At 53.1% G+C, this 19,416-nt stretch overlaps 5 protein-coding genes across 5 annotated transcripts; 1 reads left to right on the top strand and 4 right to left on the bottom strand.

The window, feature by feature from the left end:
- Positions 1–282: 282 nt before the first annotated feature.
- A1O1_04209 (uncharacterized protein) lies at positions 283–3,540 on the top strand (the record flags this gene model as incomplete). The annotated part of the gene is made up of 1 exon (XM_007725106.1): positions 283–3,540. The coding sequence occupies one exon, from the start codon at positions 283–285 to the stop codon at positions 3,538–3,540; it is 3,258 nt and encodes a 1,085-aa protein (XP_007723296.1).
- A 1,252-nt stretch (positions 3,541–4,792) lies between these two features.
- A1O1_04208 (uncharacterized protein) lies at positions 4,793–7,695 on the bottom strand (the record flags this gene model as incomplete). The annotated part of the gene is made up of 6 exons (XM_007725105.1): positions 4,793–4,982; positions 5,033–5,141; positions 5,194–5,437; positions 5,490–7,469; positions 7,543–7,601; positions 7,656–7,695. The coding sequence occupies 6 exons, from the start codon at positions 7,693–7,695 to the stop codon at positions 4,793–4,795; spliced, it is 2,622 nt and encodes an 873-aa protein (XP_007723295.1).
- Positions 7,696–8,894: 1,199 nt separating this feature from the next.
- A1O1_04207 (uncharacterized protein) lies at positions 8,895–11,532 on the bottom strand (the record flags this gene model as incomplete). The annotated part of the gene is made up of 2 exons (XM_007725104.1): positions 8,895–11,083; positions 11,283–11,532. 2 exons carry the CDS (start codon positions 11,530–11,532, stop codon positions 8,895–8,897), a joined length of 2,439 nt encoding a protein of 812 aa, XP_007723294.1.
- Positions 11,533–12,356: 824 nt separating this feature from the next.
- A1O1_04206 (uncharacterized protein) lies at positions 12,357–14,398 on the bottom strand (the record flags this gene model as incomplete). The annotated part of the gene is made up of 3 exons (XM_007725103.1): positions 12,357–14,036; positions 14,101–14,311; positions 14,367–14,398. 3 exons carry the CDS (start codon positions 14,396–14,398, stop codon positions 12,357–12,359), a joined length of 1,923 nt encoding a protein of 640 aa, XP_007723293.1.
- A 2,387-nt stretch (positions 14,399–16,785) lies between these two features.
- A1O1_04205 (uncharacterized protein) lies at positions 16,786–17,814 on the bottom strand (the record flags this gene model as incomplete). Its single annotated transcript, XM_007725102.1, has 1 exon — positions 16,786–17,814. One exon carries the CDS (start codon positions 17,812–17,814, stop codon positions 16,786–16,788), a length of 1,029 nt encoding a protein of 342 aa, XP_007723292.1.
- Between the last annotated feature and the right edge of the window lie 1,602 nt (positions 17,815–19,416).

Genomic DNA, 19,416 nt, shown 5'->3' with positions numbered 1-19,416 from the left:
AACACAGGCCTCTTCACAAACGATCCACGTCGTCAATTTTCACGCTGGGAACGAAGAACCCTGAAGGCATTACCTAGGGATGGTGGACCGGAGCATTGCAGCAAACAGAACATTAGACCTAAGGCCTCAAGCGCCTACCTAGATCTACCTACCCGCGACGTCCAAGGTTTTCGACCGTCTCGACGCACGCGTGAAGCAGCGAGACGGATATTCTCTCGCAAACGAGAGCCACAGATAGTGACGCAACAGCAATTACGACGGGCTCGGGCGAGTACCAAGAGAATGCAGGAACATCGAGATGGCCTCAAAGGCGTTGGTATCCGGACGGTTTTCCACCTGCAAATCATTACCACGCCTACTTCGGATACGCCTGGCACCAGTGTTATACTTCACTTCGACTCGAAGAGATATATGTTTGGGGAGATCGCCGAGGGCACGCAAAGAGCATGCATACAACGTGGTATTGGTCTCCGCAAAGTTCGTGGGCTGTTTCTTGCGGGCAAGACGAAGTGGAACAATGGCGGACTAATTGGGCTTATTCTGAGTCTGGCTGATATCCAGCAGGGAGAAATTGAGAGCGAAGCCTCCAACAAGCGTCCGAGACTTCATATCCATGCGGGTCCCATGCAAATGCATTCGTTGGCTTGCGCCCGACGGTTCGTCTTCCGGACGGGTATGCCTCTGTCGGTCCACGAGGTTGATGCCCAACAGAGCCGCTTTGACGCAAACACTGGCCCGATCCACGAAGATGAAAACATTCGGGTATGGGCGCTTTGCGTCCAGCCTGAGCCTGAGAACAGCACCGCATTAACCTCCACCACTGCTTCTGGACACAACTCGGAAGGCAGCACGGTTGACGTTTCGCAACTCGCACGAGACCAAACGCTGCGGAAGGATGTGGTGAACAATATGTTTGACTCGGAGTGGAGGCGAGACCAGCTTTTTCAATCCAAACTCAAAGATGTTAAGCTGCCTGCAATGGTGTGGGTAAGGAATCCAGAAACGAAGAAGCTGGTCTCCTACACCTGCTTTGATCCAAACAACACCGCTCCGTTGACGCCGGACACCGAGGTTCTGGTTCGAAACCCTTGGCCCGCTTCAACAGTCGAACAGCTCCCACCAGCATCCGGCCTTTCAGAAGGCGTGTCGATGTCGTACGTTGTCAAGGGGCATGCACAGCGAGGATCATTCGACATTGAGAAGGCCAAGAGCCTGGGCTTGAAACCTGGCCCGATCTTCAAGAAGCTTGTTGCAGGCCTATCTGTACAGACAGAGGAAGGACAGACGATCACACCGGAGATGGTCATATCACCAACACGTCCAGGGAGAGGCTTTGCTATCTTTGACCTGCCATCAGTCGACTATATACCGAGCCTCCAGCGACAATTAGACAGCCGAGGAGATCAACTAATGGAAGGCTTGCAGGCCGCGATCTGGGTGACTCGAGGAGGTGTCCTGTATGATGCACGATTCCAAGCGCTACTCCAGAAACACAAAGGGATCAAACACATCATCTCTGACCCTGATCTTTGTCACGACTATATCGTCCACGACTCGAACGCGCTGTCATCCCTTCGCTTGTCAAAGATTGCTTCGGAATTCTTTTCAGTCCCCCGATCCGATAATCTACATGGCTATTGTCCCCAAGACCCGCAAAAGATGCAAGATTTCCTACGGGTGTTGGAGACGAAGGAGCACGGCTTGGATATCATGCCTGCCAACCGAGGCATGAAAGTGCACCTTGAGCCAAACTTCCTTGTCGACAATAGTGAAGTCCCCAACGACCAAGAACTGAATGCCCAGAACGTGTCTTTGGAACCGACAGTACAGGAATTGTTACCATCGGACATGTCACCATATCACCGATCCGACAAGGCAACAATATCACCGTTAGCACTGTCCGAACCCGAGATAATCACTCTAGGCACCGGATCCGCGGCCCCTTCGAAATACCGCAACGTGTCTGCCGTCCTCCTGCGCATGCCTGACGGAATGGGAAATTATCTATTTGACTGCGGAGAAGGCACACTAGGCCAGCTGAGACGAGTATACACAGCCGAGCAGCTGGACCAGATATTGTACGATCTGAAGGGGATATGGATCTCACATCTTCACGCAGACCACCATCTGGGGACAGTAGCCGTCCTCGAGGCTACGTATGAAACCTGCCGGAGACTCTCGGAGCAAGGCAGACCACGCCCGTCTCCTCCATGCCTGATATCCGAAGTCAACATGATCGATTATCTGGACGAGTACCAGTCCGTTACACGCATTCCCACCGAGTCGCTGTGCACCCCCATAGCCTGTCATTGGCATGAAGGGATGTCGTTGCGTGGGAAGCCATTCGATTTCAGCCAGACCGACATTCCCATCAAGGAGCTTCGAACTGTCAAAGTGAATCACTGTCATGGAGCGCAAGCGGTCTCCGTCACGTTCCAGAACGGCTTCAAGTTCTCGTACAGCGGCGACTGCAGACCGAACGAGCGGTTCTGCGACATCGGGGAGGACTCTGACGTTCTAGTGCACGAAGCAACGTTCGATGATGGCATGGACGGCGACGCCATGGCAAAGAAGCACTGTACGACCGGGGAGGCCGTCGGCGTGGCTTTGAGAATGAAAGCCAAGAATCTGATCCTGACGCACTTCAGCCAACGGTACCAGAAAATCCCGGTCTTAAGCAGTGTCAAGATGCCCGAACACGTCCCGGAAGAGGACTTGGTGGACGATGTCGACGCAGAAGTCACGACCGCGCCCGTCACGGCCGAGATGCAAGTCGATGTTAACCAACAGCCTACGAGTATGTCTACGTCTGCACCTCCCGCCGGTCCGTCGACTTCGGCGTGGGTCGAACCCGACTCGGCTCGTGACCTGAACATCGGCATCGCCTTCGACCTGATGCGCGTCAAAGTCTCGCAGATCAAGACGATGAAACCGCTCTTCCCGGCCATCTCCAAGATGTTCGAGCTCGAGGAGGAGAAGCGGGAGAAGCAACGGTTGGCGATCGCCGCCGCGCTGAAGGAAGAGGTCGATCGCAAAAAGACCGAAAAGGCCAAGGCGCAGCAGGCCAAGAAAGAGAAGGCCAATAATGGCCCGCCGAAGCAGAAGGGCAACAATGAGGAAAACTCGAAGAAGAACAATAAAAAGAATAAACGGAAGTTGGAGCAGCAGGAACAACAACAGCAGCAGTCGACGACGGAGACGACGACGACGTCTGCCCTAGCCCCTCAAGCCGGTGAGCTGCCAAACGGCGATCAGCACGCAGATGAAGAGGACAGTGTGAATGCTAAGCGTGTTCAGCCTCGGACCGATGAAGACGGCAGCAAAGGCAGTAGTGCTGGCCAAGAGACGACGACGACAACGCCGACAGCGACAATGACTATCGTTCCGGCTAGAGACAACTCGGCTGCGAACGGCAATGGTACCATGAACTTGCCTGAGTCGACAGCTACAACTACCACCGATACGGTGCAGGAAACGGCCGTGGAAGTGGAAGTGGAACAGGGCAGTCCCAAGAAGAGGTGTAAGACCACCCATGACTAGGTGTACACTAGATAGATGGCCGATGTTTGCGTTGGGCCATGTCATGATACCCGGACAGAGCGGCGCAGCTTACATGAATCTCAAATATCCCCATCCGTTACACGAACAACCACCATTCCAGATGGAAGTACAGCGCAGGGAAACGCCTTTGAACATTATTTAATCTTGGCCCAAGCTTTTCAAGTGCATTTCTCTGATTGTCTAATTAGGCTCGTGATAACGGTGGCAGTCTAGTCTCGAGCCAGTCTACTAGAACTCATTAGACGCTGTTTTAAGCAATCCATGCATCTAGCAGATGCTCCTGGGCAAAACAGAGCAAGAAATGCTATCTTTCAGTCGCAATGAGAGTGCATCTTCCAAGCCAACTCCCGCATACAGACTGATGATTGGAAGGCCTTAACGGGGCGGATGGTGCAAGGGCTGGGGAAAGAAGGGAGGTGGCGCAGGAGGGGATATGGGAAAGGGTAAAGGGGGTATCATGATGCTGTGGTGTGAGGGTGTCTGTAGTCGCCGAACAAATACGCCGTGTATCCGACCGGTCCTTATTCTGTCCCGACTTTTCTTTGATGTCTTCCCTTTCCACAACCGTTGCACTGATGATGTCTATCATTTCACGTCTCTTGAGGGTCGTCGAAGCAATTCATTTCCATGTATGCCAAATACCCGGTACCGGGACGTGATTGGACATCTGTGCGAAGACATCAACTCGACGCTGATTCACTGCCATAGGGTGCTTCAAGGCTGCGGAAGTTGAAGTGGGGAGTATCGACCGAAAGGTGACTGGCAACCCAAGCTCGACTCGGTTCGGCGACAAACTTGTTGAAAAGCAAGGGTGCAAAATCAATCACACCAATGCCACTCCAAGGGTGATCCGGTCGATGTCAGGGCCATGAGATTACACCCTCGAGAGACAGGAGAATTGTCCAGGGGCTAGGTAAGGTTCTGGGAATCGTCAGGATATTGGCGCGTGTCCACGTGACCATTCTCTTCGTGCAGTGGTCGGTCTCTTTCGTCATCATTCTCCATTTGGACCACAATGGTAGTCGCTTGTGATGAGAAGTGACCTTGCACTGACGGTGATCAGCGTTTTGACAGGGGGAATAAACGTGCTGTGCTGTGCTGTGCTGTGCTGTGCTGTGCTGGTGCTGGTGCTGGTGCTGTGCTGTGCTGGGCAAGGAGGTTTAGGATGGCGATGATGGTGCCGGGGAGGTGGATAACCGTGTTGGGGGAGAGTAATGACCGATCATCAAGTTCATGAAGCATTCATGATAGTACCTTGATGCTGAATCTGGCGTTTAACTTGTTCTCTGGCCCAACGTGCTGCACTGGTTGTTCGAGGGGAAAAATCGCGATTGCTTCGAGTTTCCTTGATGAGTTTCGTAACCCATTCTTGTCGGTAGTAGTTCGCCAATGATCCGTCTGGGAAGGTTTCGCTCAGGTCGCTGGACAATGTCAGAAATCACGGTCAGTTGTACGAGAGGAGGAAACTAACGCGATGATGCCCATGCATGCTCTAAGCAAACCCTCGTTATGGTTCATGTCTTGAGCAACAGTCTGCAAAAATTCGAAGATTGGCTGCACGTAGTTTTGAAGAAGGGGTGCTACTACATGTCAATAAAAGCTCGGGAATAATGACCAGAGGTCCTGCCGTACCTTTCGGTGTGCCTTTGAATGCCAGAATCAAACCCGACCAAGCATCAGCAATGCCCGAACGGAGAGACACAATGTAATCGAGCATGTCGAAAGAAACATCATTCGCCACCGACACATTGTTCGCCTGCTGGAGGACCTGAGCAACCACCGTCACGTAGGTCTCAAAATGCTCGCCGATGCTCGTGGCAATGTCCCCAAATGTCTCCAGAATAGGTGGCTTGAGCGCGTTGGTAAGCTTATCAGACTGTGGATGACGGTTAGCATTCCCGAAAGAGAGTTGGTGGGTGGGCACATACCCTAAGGTTGTTGAGCAGATAGTTCATGAACGTATCGCAGTACGGTTGAGCCTTGTCCTCCAAGGCACGGACAATGTCACTAACAAGGCCAATAGCCAAGGAGCACATGTCAGGGGCATCTTGATTGCCGAGGGCGTTGTACAGATACGGAACAAACGAGTCCATATACTTGAGGAAATCTCCGGCCAACGCGTTTGCCAGACCACTAACAATCTGGAATATGACTTCCGGTACGGCAGTAGTGCTGGTAACGTTGAGAATCTCCAAGTTGATCTGCATGATGCGGTCGGCCTGAGGGCCGATGTTCTGCTCAAGTCTCTGGACAATGGCCAGCAAGACGCTGCTCAAACTGACTTGCAGTTCCTCGAGGGTGATCTTGTCATCGATACTGACAATCTGCTTTTGCATGGGGATCGTGGCCTCGAGACGCTGAATGATGACATTGGACAATTCCGCTACTATTTGCAAGCTGTCGTGGGCGGCGTTGGTGACGAAACCGCTGAGGACTTCATAGGCCGCGGTCCGAAGCTGGTTGTTAGCCCCTTCTTTATCCGTGACTGCGAGCAAGGACGAGACACTGTCCTGGAAATGCGGCGTGAGAGGGTTGGCCGAAGCGCCGTCCTCGCCCACAAACCGCTCAGTCAGATTGAGCAGGGCCAAACAGCAAGACGCGGCAATCTTGGGATTGGCCATCAGCCCGTTGAACAGAGCAGACATGAGAGGTGGAAGATGGGTCGAAGGGTCGATGCACTCGGAGCAATAGTCGCAGATTCTGCTGAGCGCATAAGCCGCAGAATCTTGTACTTGCACGACCGGGTCTTGCATCATTCCAATCAAGACCGGAAGGGCCTGCTTGACCAGGGGATCCAGGGTTTTGAGGTCGGGACCATCCATGATTGCACCAAACGAGGAGACTGCAGCGTCTCGCTTGGTCCAGTCCTCGCTTCGAAGATTTGCTTCGACGAATTCCAGGACAGCGGGAACGATCTCGCCACCAATCGTCTGGGCATACAGTTGGAGACACTGGTAGGCGGCGCGAGCGACATTGTATTCCTCATCGGCGTCGTCTTCGGACACCTTGGTCATGAGCTGAAGCAGCACGGGCACGACCTCCCGGGCCGCAACACGAGCGAAATGGAAGTAAGGCCGCAATTCCGTCGAGCCTTCTTGTTGAGCTTGCTGGTTGTCGTCCTCGATGCTAATCTCCTCTTCACAGACGGTACACCAGAATTCGATGGCCAATTTCGCAACGTCTTCCTCGTCGTTCTTCATTCCTGCGATGGTCAAGCCAAACAATGCCTTTTCCATGTAAAATCTCATCTTATCGTAATAGATGCCCATGATCCGGTTGAGACAGCCAAAGGCGGCGGCTTGAACCCGGGTGTCCTGGGACTGAGTGGCCTCGCACACAACCTGCATGATGTAATTTCTCTCGCCCTCATTCTCGAAATTACTGCGAATGAATTCGGTTGCGTCGCTCAGGGCGGACAGGGCCGAAAGTCGGACATTCTGGTTGGTTTCTTCTTTCCTCGCACCTTGAACGACGGCGGTGAGAATGGCGTTGGAGTATCCAATCAGGGATTCGCGGAGCTCAATGTCATCGGATTCGCAAATGAAGCCGATGGTGGTCAGACTGGATTGTTTGAGTTGGTCTTCGCCGGCGCCGACGTTGTGAACGAGGGTAGGCAGCAAGTCAGGCCATTCATTGCGGGGGAGTTCAATGGCCGCAATGGCCGCAATGAGCTGGGCTGCCGAGAGAGCGGCGGCAGGCACGGCACTCAATGTCTTCACCGCCAGCTCCTTAACCTGTCTCTTGATTTGAGGATCGACACCTTGTAACCACCTCGCCTGGACTTCTCTTAATCGTGTGATGTCACGGTAGGAAAACGCATTTTTCAAGGCCAGACCAGCGGCTTGTCGGACAGAACCACTGGCTTGTTCATTGGCAAGTTCGCGAGAGAGGATGGAGAGATATTCGGACTATGCGATTGTCATGAGTGGTAAGCCGGAGTTCCCAACTGTACATTCTGGGTGTCTATCTTTTGAGACTTACAAAATTTCCCTCTCTGGCTTGTCTCAATTGCTCTTCGGCGTTCCCACGTATTGTGGCATCTAGCGAACGTCAATGGACAATGAATCAGTAAATAGAGGGTGGAGATCTCTTACCCGGCGAGAATGTGCTCTCTAACACAGCTGTGACATCCATGGTTGCTGAACTGGGCAGCGGCCTGGAAAGGGAGGGAGTCCCAAAATGAGATCAGTTCGAAGGCCGCACTTTGAAGGGGAAAAATTGGAGAAGAGCAACGGGCCTGCGGTCAAGGAAAGAACGACCTGCCACAGACAATCGCAGTGTGACACAGTAGAAGGCGGTGATGAAGGCGAAGAATGAAGGGAAGGTGAGAGATGGTGGTTGAGAAGAGGACGAAGTGTTTGTAGTGACGGGTGTTTGGTTGGTACGGCTGCGTTGTAGTAGGTGTGGATTTGTTTTGCAGCGCAGTTTAGGATAGTGGGATGGATGATTTGATGACTGGCGGTGGAGGGAGCGAGGGAGAGAGGGAGTGAATAGAATGCGATGTTTGTTCAACTAGAGACAATTAGATGCAATCTAGGAGCTTTTAGAGGCGCCTTCGACAGCAATAAAAGTGTGGGAAAGCGTCCACGGCCTCATCTAATATTCCACTATCCAACTGCTTTCTTAACTGGTGTGGTTAGTGGTACCGTTTATTGCCTACATAATGAGTACAGGTACTAGAGATCCAGCTTGTTCCAGGTGCACTGGCAGGCAGGTCCAACCTTGAAGACTGGCCAGTGCAGCAGCCGAAGGAGCCGTCGACTGAGTGAATATGCTCGGACCTAAGGTTGGTAGCTTAACTAAATCCCTGGTAGGTGGTAGGTAGTAGGTACCCCGGCACCCCAGTCTCAAGCGTATCAAGTACCTAGCTGCAACAACGATTGTCTCTAGGATCTGCGCGCCCCAGGGGCCAGGCTCCTGGAGGACAGCGCCTAAAGAGCCCTAGAACCCTTTAACTGCTCTTCGCCGCTTCCTGGTTCTCGCCTGCAACCAACCAGTTACAATCTCAAGTCAGCAGCAGGCCGCACAAGCTGACGGTGCCTTCGCCTCACCGGCGATGTCAGCCTCATTCTACGTCTGTGTAATCGTATGCGAAGCGGTTTTTGGATAGGATATTGTTTTGATCAGTCCTCTATCTCAGACTGTGGATCAAGTACTGTGCTTGATCTGGTGTGCGAGCCAGTTTCACCGCCCTTTGCTGTGCTTGTGATGAGCACTCTCGATCTTTGCCCGTTCATATCACCTTGCTAACCAGGGATGAGGCCACCATCCAACCAATTTGAAGGGGGAAAAGGCTCGTGGTGTCTCCTCAAATCAGTCACTTCTTCGTGCCTTCAGGCTTCACCATCCATATCCAGGACCAAATAGCCCATGCCAGCCTCGTCCACCACCGTGACAGCCCGCCTCCCTTCTCGGCCGTTCACCTCGAGTCGTGCTGGCTCCTGTCCGGCGTGCATGCGGCCTTCCGTAAAGACATGTCGAAGCTCCCATACCTCGTACTCCAGGTCTGTCTTGATTCCCATCTGGTAGATTCTAATATCCGCTGGGTGGGCGACAAGGACAAGAATGGTCTTGTCGTCGACAATCTTCGCATCAAGGATCTCGTCCACGTCACTGACGGTGGTGCTGATGTTGACGTTGTCTTCAATTCTCGGAGCGTTGCCACTTTCGAACCGCAGGGTGGTCGACACCATATGCAAGAGGTCTCGCTCCTTGGGATCTTTGGCGATGGCCATGAGGTGGTACAGGGAGACATCACCCTGGTCCGGAATGACTCTGGTGTCCATCTTCTCGCCATCACAGCGCGGGTACTGAGTAATGTAGGTGGCGAGAATGCTCTTTCGGAACGTCTCTGCGATCTCTTCGAACACGACGTCGCTCTGCTTTTGCATTTGTTCGATCATCTCCTCGAGCACGGGTAGTGGCTTACCATCAGATCGTCTCTTCACATAGTTGGCCAAGAAGCCGGCGTCCGTGTCTGCAGTGATCGCTGCCATCGCCGCACTGCCTTCACCAAGATGATCGTTCGTGGTGCTGTCAACATACTTCCACAGACGGCTATGCGCCATCGCACCACTGACATATTCCAACACGGCCATGACTTCATTTTCGCCTGTCCAGGCCTCTCGCAGTTCTTCGGCCCGCTCGCTGGACTCTTCCAACGCTTCGACCTCGCACTCGAACTTCATCCACTTCATGAACGCGGTAAACTCCTTGACTTCCTTCGCGACGTCAAGCAGCAAATCCTCGGCGAAGATGGTCAAGGCATCTGTGGTCTCAATGATCTTTGCAACATTGTGCTCATTCAGTCCCAATTTGGAGCTGGTGGGTCCGTACATCGCAAGTCCGTGGAGTCTGTCCAAGATGACATGGCATCTCTCCAGGGCCGGCATGAGATTTTCGCTGGTCATTCGGCGGACGAGGTCGAGACAGTCACCCACGGCCTTCTCCCATCTCTTGAGACCCCGCTCTCCAACCTCGTCGACAAGCCATTCCTTGAGGTGCGGGAAACATTCACCGTTGACGGCGAGATGATGCGCAGCATACGAGAAATCGGCGCTTGGGTCGCCCTCGGCGAGTGCCTGATTGATATTGCGTAGGAACCTGGCTGGTAGTTCAAACGCGGCTTTCACCTCGGAGGCCAGCTGCATCTGGATTTGCGATATGTACCGTAGAAGGTTGCCCAGCCGGGTGGCCTTCCTCGCAACCAGGGGTAGATTCGAGCCAGTCCGCGGGATGAAACTGAGGTCCAGGCTGACCAGGTGATGCGCTGTAACATTGACCCCTTGAGGATCAGCCTGTTCAATGATGAGAAAGACAGTGGAAAGGAAGGGGTGGCTGTCGAATTTAATCACGCGACGTCTTCCAGGTAGTGTACGCAGACTGCCCTCGATATCGATGGCTCCAATCTCAAAGGAGTCGAAGATTTTCAAGTCGATGGCGCAACTACCATCTCCCATCAGTAGACCGGTCAAGAGCGCATTGACATCGCCGACTGCCGAGCCTCCGGATGCTGCTGAGCCGTCTGAATGAAAGATAGCATCGATGCTGGCTCGCGAGCTGAAGACGTCGTCGTCAACGGCTGCGCCAAGCGGTGGGAGAGTCGCGATCTTGGGTAGGGAGTCCTCAACGTCGATTGAAGCCAGCGCTTGGGGTAGATCGGCTGCGACGTTGAGGAGCTGGTCCATGTCGGCTTTGAGCCCGAGAAGCTGGTCGAGCGAAACTGGCGTACCGGATCCCTCGAGGCGTGACCGGACCTTGTCGCCAGTCGGGAAAGCAAAGTGCTTGGTCCATGAGATAGCGGTGACGGTGACGGGTTGGAGAGGAGGACTGACCGATTTGCTTCCGGAGCTGCTGGAGCCTGACGCTTGAGGCTGCGATGATGGAGACGAGTTGAAACTCATCGTGGCGTTCGGCGATGCTGGTAGACTTCGAGGAGCGTTGAGTCGATGAGCGATCTTGCCGGTAAAAGCATTGATTAGAGAGACAGTGCCGTCGGCGCAGGCAACGGCGAGGATTTGGCCTGTGTTGGTTCATGTTAGCCGTTAGACACATCTGGAGTTGGACTCAGCGCAATAGTTGAGTTGCGTGAGACAATAGCCTCGGGCCTGCTCTCACGAGAGTACCAGATGCGCGATGAGGCCCAGAGACTCTCATGGCAGGCAGAGATAGGACAAGAGATTCATCCATCCTTGCGGGAACTCCGGGGCAGAAAGCCTTACCATCTCTCCTCCAGCTCACAGCCGTGACAAACCATCTGTCTTTTCCTTTGTCATCGTTCTCCTGGAGTGTTCCTCTCCGTCTGTCCCCACTGGCTGCTAGGTCGCCATCTCCGTCTCCATCTTGATCATCGGCCTTCTCAAACGTGGCCCCAAAGACTCTCTGGCCGTTCAATCTCCAGACATCAACGACGTCTTTGGTTTTCTGGCCTGACGCATGACCGATTGGCGTGACTGTCGCGATCAGATCCATAGTGGGACAGTAGGACACCAGATCGACGCGACATGGCTCAGTAAGAGAGCGGGCAGCGATTTGATGCATTGTCACCGTGTCAAAGCATGTGAGACTGAACTGGTTTCGAAGGAGACCGTTCAATAGAGTAGTAGGTGAGCGAAGTCACGCAGCCCCAACAACTGCTCGTAGTAACTGTAACTGCGAGCATCCGACGCACTCAAAGAAACGTGTCTTGTCGCATCAGCACTGGACCCGAATGCATCAAACGCCTCACGCAGGCTCATCATCCCTCAGCTTGTTTATGTGTGGCGACATGTAAAGGAGTATCGTTGGTATCATGGCATGTCTAGGTACTTTTGTATAGTGTGATTTCACCCATTTCGACTTGTACAGGTAAACAATCCATCCTGACCCCTGCCAAGCCTTTTTGCTATAACAGCCTGCTCACTCTCTCCTCTCCCTCTCTTTTTCTCTTTTTCTCTCTTCCTCCTTCTCTACAACAAGTACTACCATTCCCTTTCCCCATCCTCTTTTCTCTTTTCATTGAAGACTACCATTATCCTTTTGTTGACCAGCTCGTATCTGCAATTTTCATTTGAAACTCCGCCATAGAATTCGTGTCATCTTAACCCATGTCCTCCGTTCCCATCATTTCCCATTATTCTGTACAACGAGTCACTTCCAAAAATCCAAAAATCCAACACCGTTGTATCTGCTGACAACCATAAAATACCAAAATCGCGATCTGTCCTTGGCGCACAAGGCGTAATGGTCATCACCATCATAAGCCTGTGACTGAGATTTAGAGAAAAATAAAAAGGGGCAAAGGGCTGCCGGACAGTTCAAGTGTGTTGAATCATGCCACTAAGATAACTCAACTCATCCAGAAGTTGTTGCATGCCGGAAGAATGAGGCAAGGCAGAGCCATCCGAGTCTGCCACTCGAGGTTGAACCCCTTCTGGGCGAGGTTGCTCATCCGCAGCCAAAGGTGCCACATGGTCTTCAGTAGATGCGGCTTTCAACGTCACGCCCGACCCGACATCCTCGGTCGGAAGGCTGTAATGCTGGAATTTACTCCAACACAACTCGGCGTCTTTGGCACTGTCCAAGTCGACGTGAGAACTTGGGTCGGTAGAAGAAGCCATTGAGCTAATGGAAGATAGACTCAGCGCTGAGGGTAATCCGTCTTCCATTCCTGCGGCATCGCTTTTATGACCAAGCTCGTCTTGACCCCCAGCGCCCTTCAAGGCATTGATGGCATTGACCAGGGTGGAGTCCAGATTCGCTTCTACCAGGGGGCTTGTCGGGTCAAAATCCGTAGCGTTGCTTGCTGCGTAATCCGACGCAGGCGAGAGCTTGGTGGTGCTGCAGGTCCAGTCGGAGAATCGGCTCTGTTCATTGTTGCTGTAACTGTCCGCACAGGATGAAGTCTCAATCGTCGTACTGGAGAAGCGGCTCTCGACGGCTTCAAGATCGACGTCAAGTCGGTTTGAAGGAGAACCATCTGCGGCACTGGGTGGATAGGCCGATGAGGGCGTGTTAGGTAGGGTCGGCAGCCTTTTCTCCAGGTCCAGTGGCATCGGCACGTCATCAATTGGTCGTGCGACCCCAATCTTCAACGCCGTCAGAGGCCAAACAGGGGTATTCGCGGCAGACGCCACTTCTTTCAACGTCTCGAGATGCTGAGACAATGTCGCAATTTCACTGCGTGGGGGATGTACCGGCGATTCCTCCAAAGACAGTGAGTTCCGCAGAGACGATGGCTCGCGCGATGTTGACCGTTGCCGGCGATGTTGACCAAATGAGGACAGAGCAACGACGGCCCCGTCGAGTTCATTATCGAACTCCCTTCTCAGAGCAAGCGGCCTGGGAGTGGCGGACGGAGAAACGCTCATCCCATGGATCTCGGGCGGTGTTTGGGACATGGCGGGACTCTTGGTTGTGGTCCTGCGCTGAGATGTGCCATGAGTGATGTCGACTGCAGGACCATGTTTGGTTGTTGTTGTGCGGCCACGATCCAAAGCAGCTCCAGGACTAGTAGTACGCGGGGACGCCAGAGCTCGAAAGGCGCCGATGATACCGTTCGACCTGCTACTTCCCCGGGAAGTAGACCTACTCGAACGATGGAAAGACGGCTTCTTGGTAACTCGCATGACTCTCAACGCATTAGTACTGCCCGGAACAGACGATCCCCGGGAGGATGCCGATCTTGCTCTGCCAGAGCCAGCGCTGGCCGGCGAGCTGATCGATGACCAGGGCTGCTGGGGGAAAGTAGGCGAGGTGTTCAAGCGCGGCAACGATGGTTTGGCTGGCACCGGACGAGGGTTCATGAACTTTTCGGAGGGGTCCATGGTGCGAAAATCGGAACTGGTAGAACTGACACTGTCGTTGCGGCTTCTGCTGCTGCTGCTCAGAGCAAAAGGGACGTTCAGAACGTTGACGAGCTGACCCGGCAGCAGAGGACAAGAGGTGGTGGACGGCTCGGCCGAGTTGTGACTTTCGAGATCGTCGTCAAGCTTGTACTGTAGCAGAGAAAGCGATGAGCAGGAACACGGCTTGTAAAGGAGAACCAAGGACCATGCATACATAGTACCAATAAGTCCCACCCATCTTGAGACCGCCTGCCCTGGGAACGACAGCCGACTGCAGATCACCATCGCAGATGATGTTGGAAAAGCTATGACAGCCTGACCAATGCTCAGGGCCCGTGCGCGTATCCCGTTGCATGGGATACGGAGCGGAGAAGTTGTCCCAGGAACCATACAGGCTTATCGACCTGGTGGAGGCGGGAGCACGACTGTCGCAAAACAATTCAGCTCGCTTCTAAGGATTTCTCAAGGTCTCGAACATACACTAGAAAAGTGACGAGTGTCGTTGGTGGCATTGCAGCGATTCAGGATTAGGTAAGTCAGGGACCAAACGAAACAAAACCCCTTGATATCACGATTGTTTTGTTGCTTTCACCCCAAACTCCAGCTTGTATAGGCAGCTCGAAGGAAAGCCGGAAGGACAACACCGACGCCCATGCGCAAAGCAAAGCAGTGAGAACAATGATAAGAAAGAGGGTGATGGCAGGCTCCGGGCCGGCGAGATGGTTAACACACAGTGCCTGATGGTCGACCAAACTCGATCGACAGGTGCGTTCACGGAAATTATAGTTAATGACCTTGTGGTCGGACAACGGATGGTGTCACCGATTCCGCCAAAGCTTGGGAGTGGATGCTCAGGACGGATGCTATTTCTGCTGAGCCTGTGGAACTGAAGCAGGGCTCAAACCGTCAATCGCGGCAAGTTGAACGGCGGCGACTTGTTTGGGCCCGAGCGGGATCTGGAACCATGCTCGTGGTCGCGTTTGGAACAGTGAAACCGAGTTCAGAGGCGACGTCAGGTCTGAAAGTTGAGTGTCGAGATGTTGCGCTTGTTTAAGAAATTGGCCGAGGACCCAGAAGCAGTGTTGATATGCAAAGACGCCCAATGAAAGGGCCAACAGTGATGTCAGGCGCTTGATGATGGTGATTGCAGGTTTGAGAGGAAGAGAGCCGGCTTGATGGGGGCCAGGCGCTTGCTGAAGTATTAGTCGCAGGTGGTGAAAGGAAGTCTCGACTGGAACGAGAATGAGTGGGCGAGGGCACGTTTTGGGAGAAGAGGCTGCACCATGAGAGAACGAGATTGCAGGTTGTGGGAGGAGAGCGAATGATAAAGAGCGTAGCAGATCAGCATAGCACCTGGTACGTAGTGTGAGGCTTGTAAGCTGTGTAAATGAATCGGCACGACGGCAAGTCGTGGAGCAACGACTTTGTATTCCCACTGCGGCCCTCAGGCTGTGGTCCTGTTGTACGTACGAGCTGGGGTGAAACCAGGGTTTGATCAAAAGTCCAGAGATCTGGTTCGTGATGTGCTGGTGCTCCGCCCTCGTGGTCTATGCTACATCCGGTGCAGGCTCGCAAGCTCTTCAAGCGAAGATGCGGACCCATCCACGGCTCCATCAGGGACTGATTGCATGGAACGACTCGAAGGTCGATCGATATCGGTCGGCTAGGGATGGAGATGAGAACGAGGACGACTCGGAGGACAAGCGAGCAAAGAGGCTGGGGTTGAACTTCTTCAGCCAGACCGGAGTGGACGAACAAGAGACCGAAAAGGGAAGAGGCGGTGCGGTGCAGCTGTCACTGTGTGAAACTGGAACTTGGAAAACAAGGCGGCGATGGAGTAGAATACCTGATAGTGGCGTATCGACGAACCCACCGGCGGGGACTAAGCTGTGATAAGCAACAGCCAGGGTGGACAAGATGGACAAGAGATCAGTGGCCGATTGCCCAGTTGTGGTGATGGAATTGAATTGGTGGTGGTGAAATGATATCAAGGGGAAATTGACTGCGCTCCTCTCGATTGTGCTAGTCACTACGTAATATTAGTACAGACTTTATCGTGTCCAATTTGGGATGCTGGACAATCATTGGCTCGGGAATGTTGCATCTTTTCCGCTCCAGGTTTAACGCCGAAGTCATGCCATAGCACTGTAACCTGTACGATAGTATGTGTTTGTCCACCTTCTTTCTCCCTCTCTCCGCCGCCCTTGACTTCCACCGCGGCCTGGTATCGTGTAATCTCGTCTGCAAATACATGACGCCCCAAATTTGTTTGGCCTCGCTTAAAGAATAAAGAACATGGAGGCAAGGAGAGAAGACCTTGAAGGGACTATCACCTACTAGTCCCTTACCTTACCTTTCGATCAGACATCTTCCCCGGACACCTGAAACGGGCGACTGACCAATAATAAGATGATACCTGTCCTTCATCTGAACCCTCGAGCGTCGATCCTCGATCGTTCGCACCACCTTGCATGCCTCAGGTCTCGCCAGACGCGCGACCGCATTGTGAAACCCTGACCGTGGGCGGCCGTGCAGTCATCATTCAAGGTCAAGAGGACTGGGTGCGCTCATGAACTAGCCAGGAGTGCGCACCTCTGCGAGAAACACAACACTCAAGGGCGTGCGTTCACGACGTACCTAGTATTGTGTACTGTGTACTGCTTACCCTTCTGGACCCTGAAACATACCTAGGTATGGAGAGGATAAGGTAATTAATGCTCGACACGACTCAGACGAAACCTTAAGCCATGACCTGACCTGACCTGACCGCGCTGCACATCTGGACCTGACATAAAATCCTGTCATGATAGGTAGATGTGTGTGTTCACGATCTATGCCTTACAACCCTAGATAGGACCAGGGTATGAACACTTCTCCCAAGGATCCCTTCTCCAGCCATTCAGACCGCCCGTCTATCATGTCTGCGCACCACCGAGCCCAAACACACCTTCAACAAGCCCTGCGCCGTCAATTCCTGACCCTCGTCCCCCGTGAAAGGAACCGTGTCAACCATATCCCTCACGCCATACTGACCTGCCAGGGCGTCGTCCAACTCCCTCAAATTCTCCGCGGCCTCGGGCTCCCTGCCGACCTGAAAGAACTGGACACCGACCTGCCACGGCTCGGCGCCCATGGCATCCAACTTCTTGGCCGCCGTGACAATCACCGACTCGACGTCGTCGCTAGGCACGCCGTCGGTGATGACGATGATGTTGAGTGGTTTGACTGCAGCAACATCAACCTCAGTCTCGTTTCCAACACTAGCTCCACGACTACCACCACGGCCACGACCCTGGAGATGAGTTTGTTGCTGTTGTTCAGCCGAATCAGCCAGTTCCGCCAAGTACGGTTTCAGAAGCTGATTCAGCCGCGTCCCTGTCGGAGTGCCACCTAGTGGTCGCACACTCTGGAACAAATGCTGGACGGCCGCGGTCGTGGTGATGTTGGTATATCCGCCTAGCCGGCAGTTGGGAGACGGATTGGGATTGGGATTACGGTGGTTCAGGAAGTAGACGTCGATCCCGTCGGCATCGTGGGCTGTGCAGATCGGAGCGATGGCGCTAAGCGCGGCCATGGTCTCGCGCCAGCTGCGGCCCGCCATGCTGCCGCTATCGTCGATGAGAAAGACCGTGTTGAATTCGCGCAGAAAAGCGTATGGTGAGTCGTCGGCGGCGACGCCGGTGACTTGGAGCGGTGAGGACAAGTCTGCTGGACCGGTTGGAGTGGCTGAGTATGGTGGAGGTGGTGCGGCCATATTGTTATTCGATGGCGGTGGTGGTCTTCGAGTTGGAGGGGTGATGGTGAAGGGACTGGTACTGCTACTGGACGAAGATGCTGAAGGGCATGTCCGAGTTGCGCTCTTTGACTGCTGTCCTGTCCAGGCTGATACTTTTGGTCGCCTCGTGCCGAATCTGCGAAGGATCTCCATGGTGGAATGGCGAGCTCGCGACGCCGAAGTTGTGGATGAAGAGAGAGAATGGAAAGAAGAAGGTGAAATGAGGACCAGGTCTTCCATTTCTCCACCAGTGAATATATGACTCTAAACAAATATGACTCTGGGTGAAGAAGACAGTGCAAATCAGGCACTGGACCGGTCTGTAAGCAGGGCAGAAAGTCACCCGGTGCAGTCAGTGGTTTGGTTCGCCGCGTTGGTTGGTGATCCAAGTGATAGTCGTGCGTCGTTTGGCTTTTGTGCTGCCTGCCCGACTTGTAGCAAAAGACTTAAACAAATCAGTGAATATATGATTTACACGGACAAAGAGGCTATTTGATCTGTTGAGAGTTTCCTAGGCAAGTTGGTAGAGTCAAAGATATCGTCACCCTTCACCTTGTGAATTGATATACTACTTTAATGATGGGATATATATCCCCCGGATCGCCGTCTTTTCTTGGACTTACTTATATGGCTTCACTCAACTTACTTCGAAGGTACTGTACTGCCCCTTGATGATCCGTCACAAGTCTGCCCTGCACCGCATGCCATGTCATCCTAGATGGGCTCAGCCCATATTGATAATTTGTAAAGGCGCACAACCCAAAACCGAAGTACTGCTAAGTACTGCTAAAGCTATAGCTCAGGTCAAACTGGTCCTGATCCTGATCCTGATCCTGATCTTGATCCACGCACACTGCAGTATCCATGTGGCAAGGAATGGCTCAAGGCTCAAGGCTCAAGCGGAGAAAGACAGTAGTAGCATCCCGATCTGGAGTCTGAAGCAAGGCGGAGTCAAGGGTCCCATCCCAGTCCAAGGCTCAAGTTTAAGGAGAGATGGATAGGGAGAGACATCAGTTACAATCAACACTGGCATGATGAGCCTGGGGCCCTTCAAGTTGATCTCCAGCCCAAATCCTTGAGGCGATATCTTTCCTCGATCCACTCACTCACTGGCCGGGAGTCAAGAAGACACTTGAATTGGTTCAACAAGCAACTGGAAGCGGTGTCACGATGCCACGATGCCACGGCTGATGCCAGTAAGTGGTTGTTGCATCAATTGACCAAGAGGCGCAGCGCAGCACAGCCAGCCTGCCCACGAAAAACACAGCCTCATTCTCCTTCATCATCCACTGGCACTGACTGCATACAAGGCAGATTCTTGACTGGAAACCCCGGACCATGCAATGTTGCCATCAACTTGAACTTTGATCATATACTAGTACGGCGAGATCGGAGTCTGCCGAAACCACTGGGCATCTACAGATACAGAACCTAACTATCCTCAGTCGTTCACACCGGTTGGAAGCTGGGGCTGAAAGTCCAAGGTAGATACCTATAGATGACCAAAGTCTCCAGACTCCAACTAAGATCGAGTTGTGTTGTCCATTTCCGCAGGAGTCATTCATCTCCGTAGTACTCTGTACAACAGCCTAGGTTCACATCCAGAATTGACATCCTCATGTTTCGTCCGATGTTCGCTCCGCTCGAAACTAGGAGGCCAACTTGACTTTAGGGACAATATCACATTCAACTCGCTTCCTGACAACAGACGCAATTGATTGCAAGGAGGCAAACTCCTCAAACAAAAACAGTGAC

The sequence above is a fragment of the Capronia coronata genome (assembly GCF_000585585.1).
Source record: "Capronia coronata CBS 617.96 chromosome Unknown acBCG-supercont1.3, whole genome shotgun sequence".
Classification (NCBI taxonomy): Eukaryota; Fungi; Ascomycota; class Eurotiomycetes; order Chaetothyriales; family Herpotrichiellaceae; genus Capronia; species Capronia coronata.
Note: the sequence above shows the minus strand (reverse complement) of the source record. Positions and strands in the feature narration are given on the sequence as shown.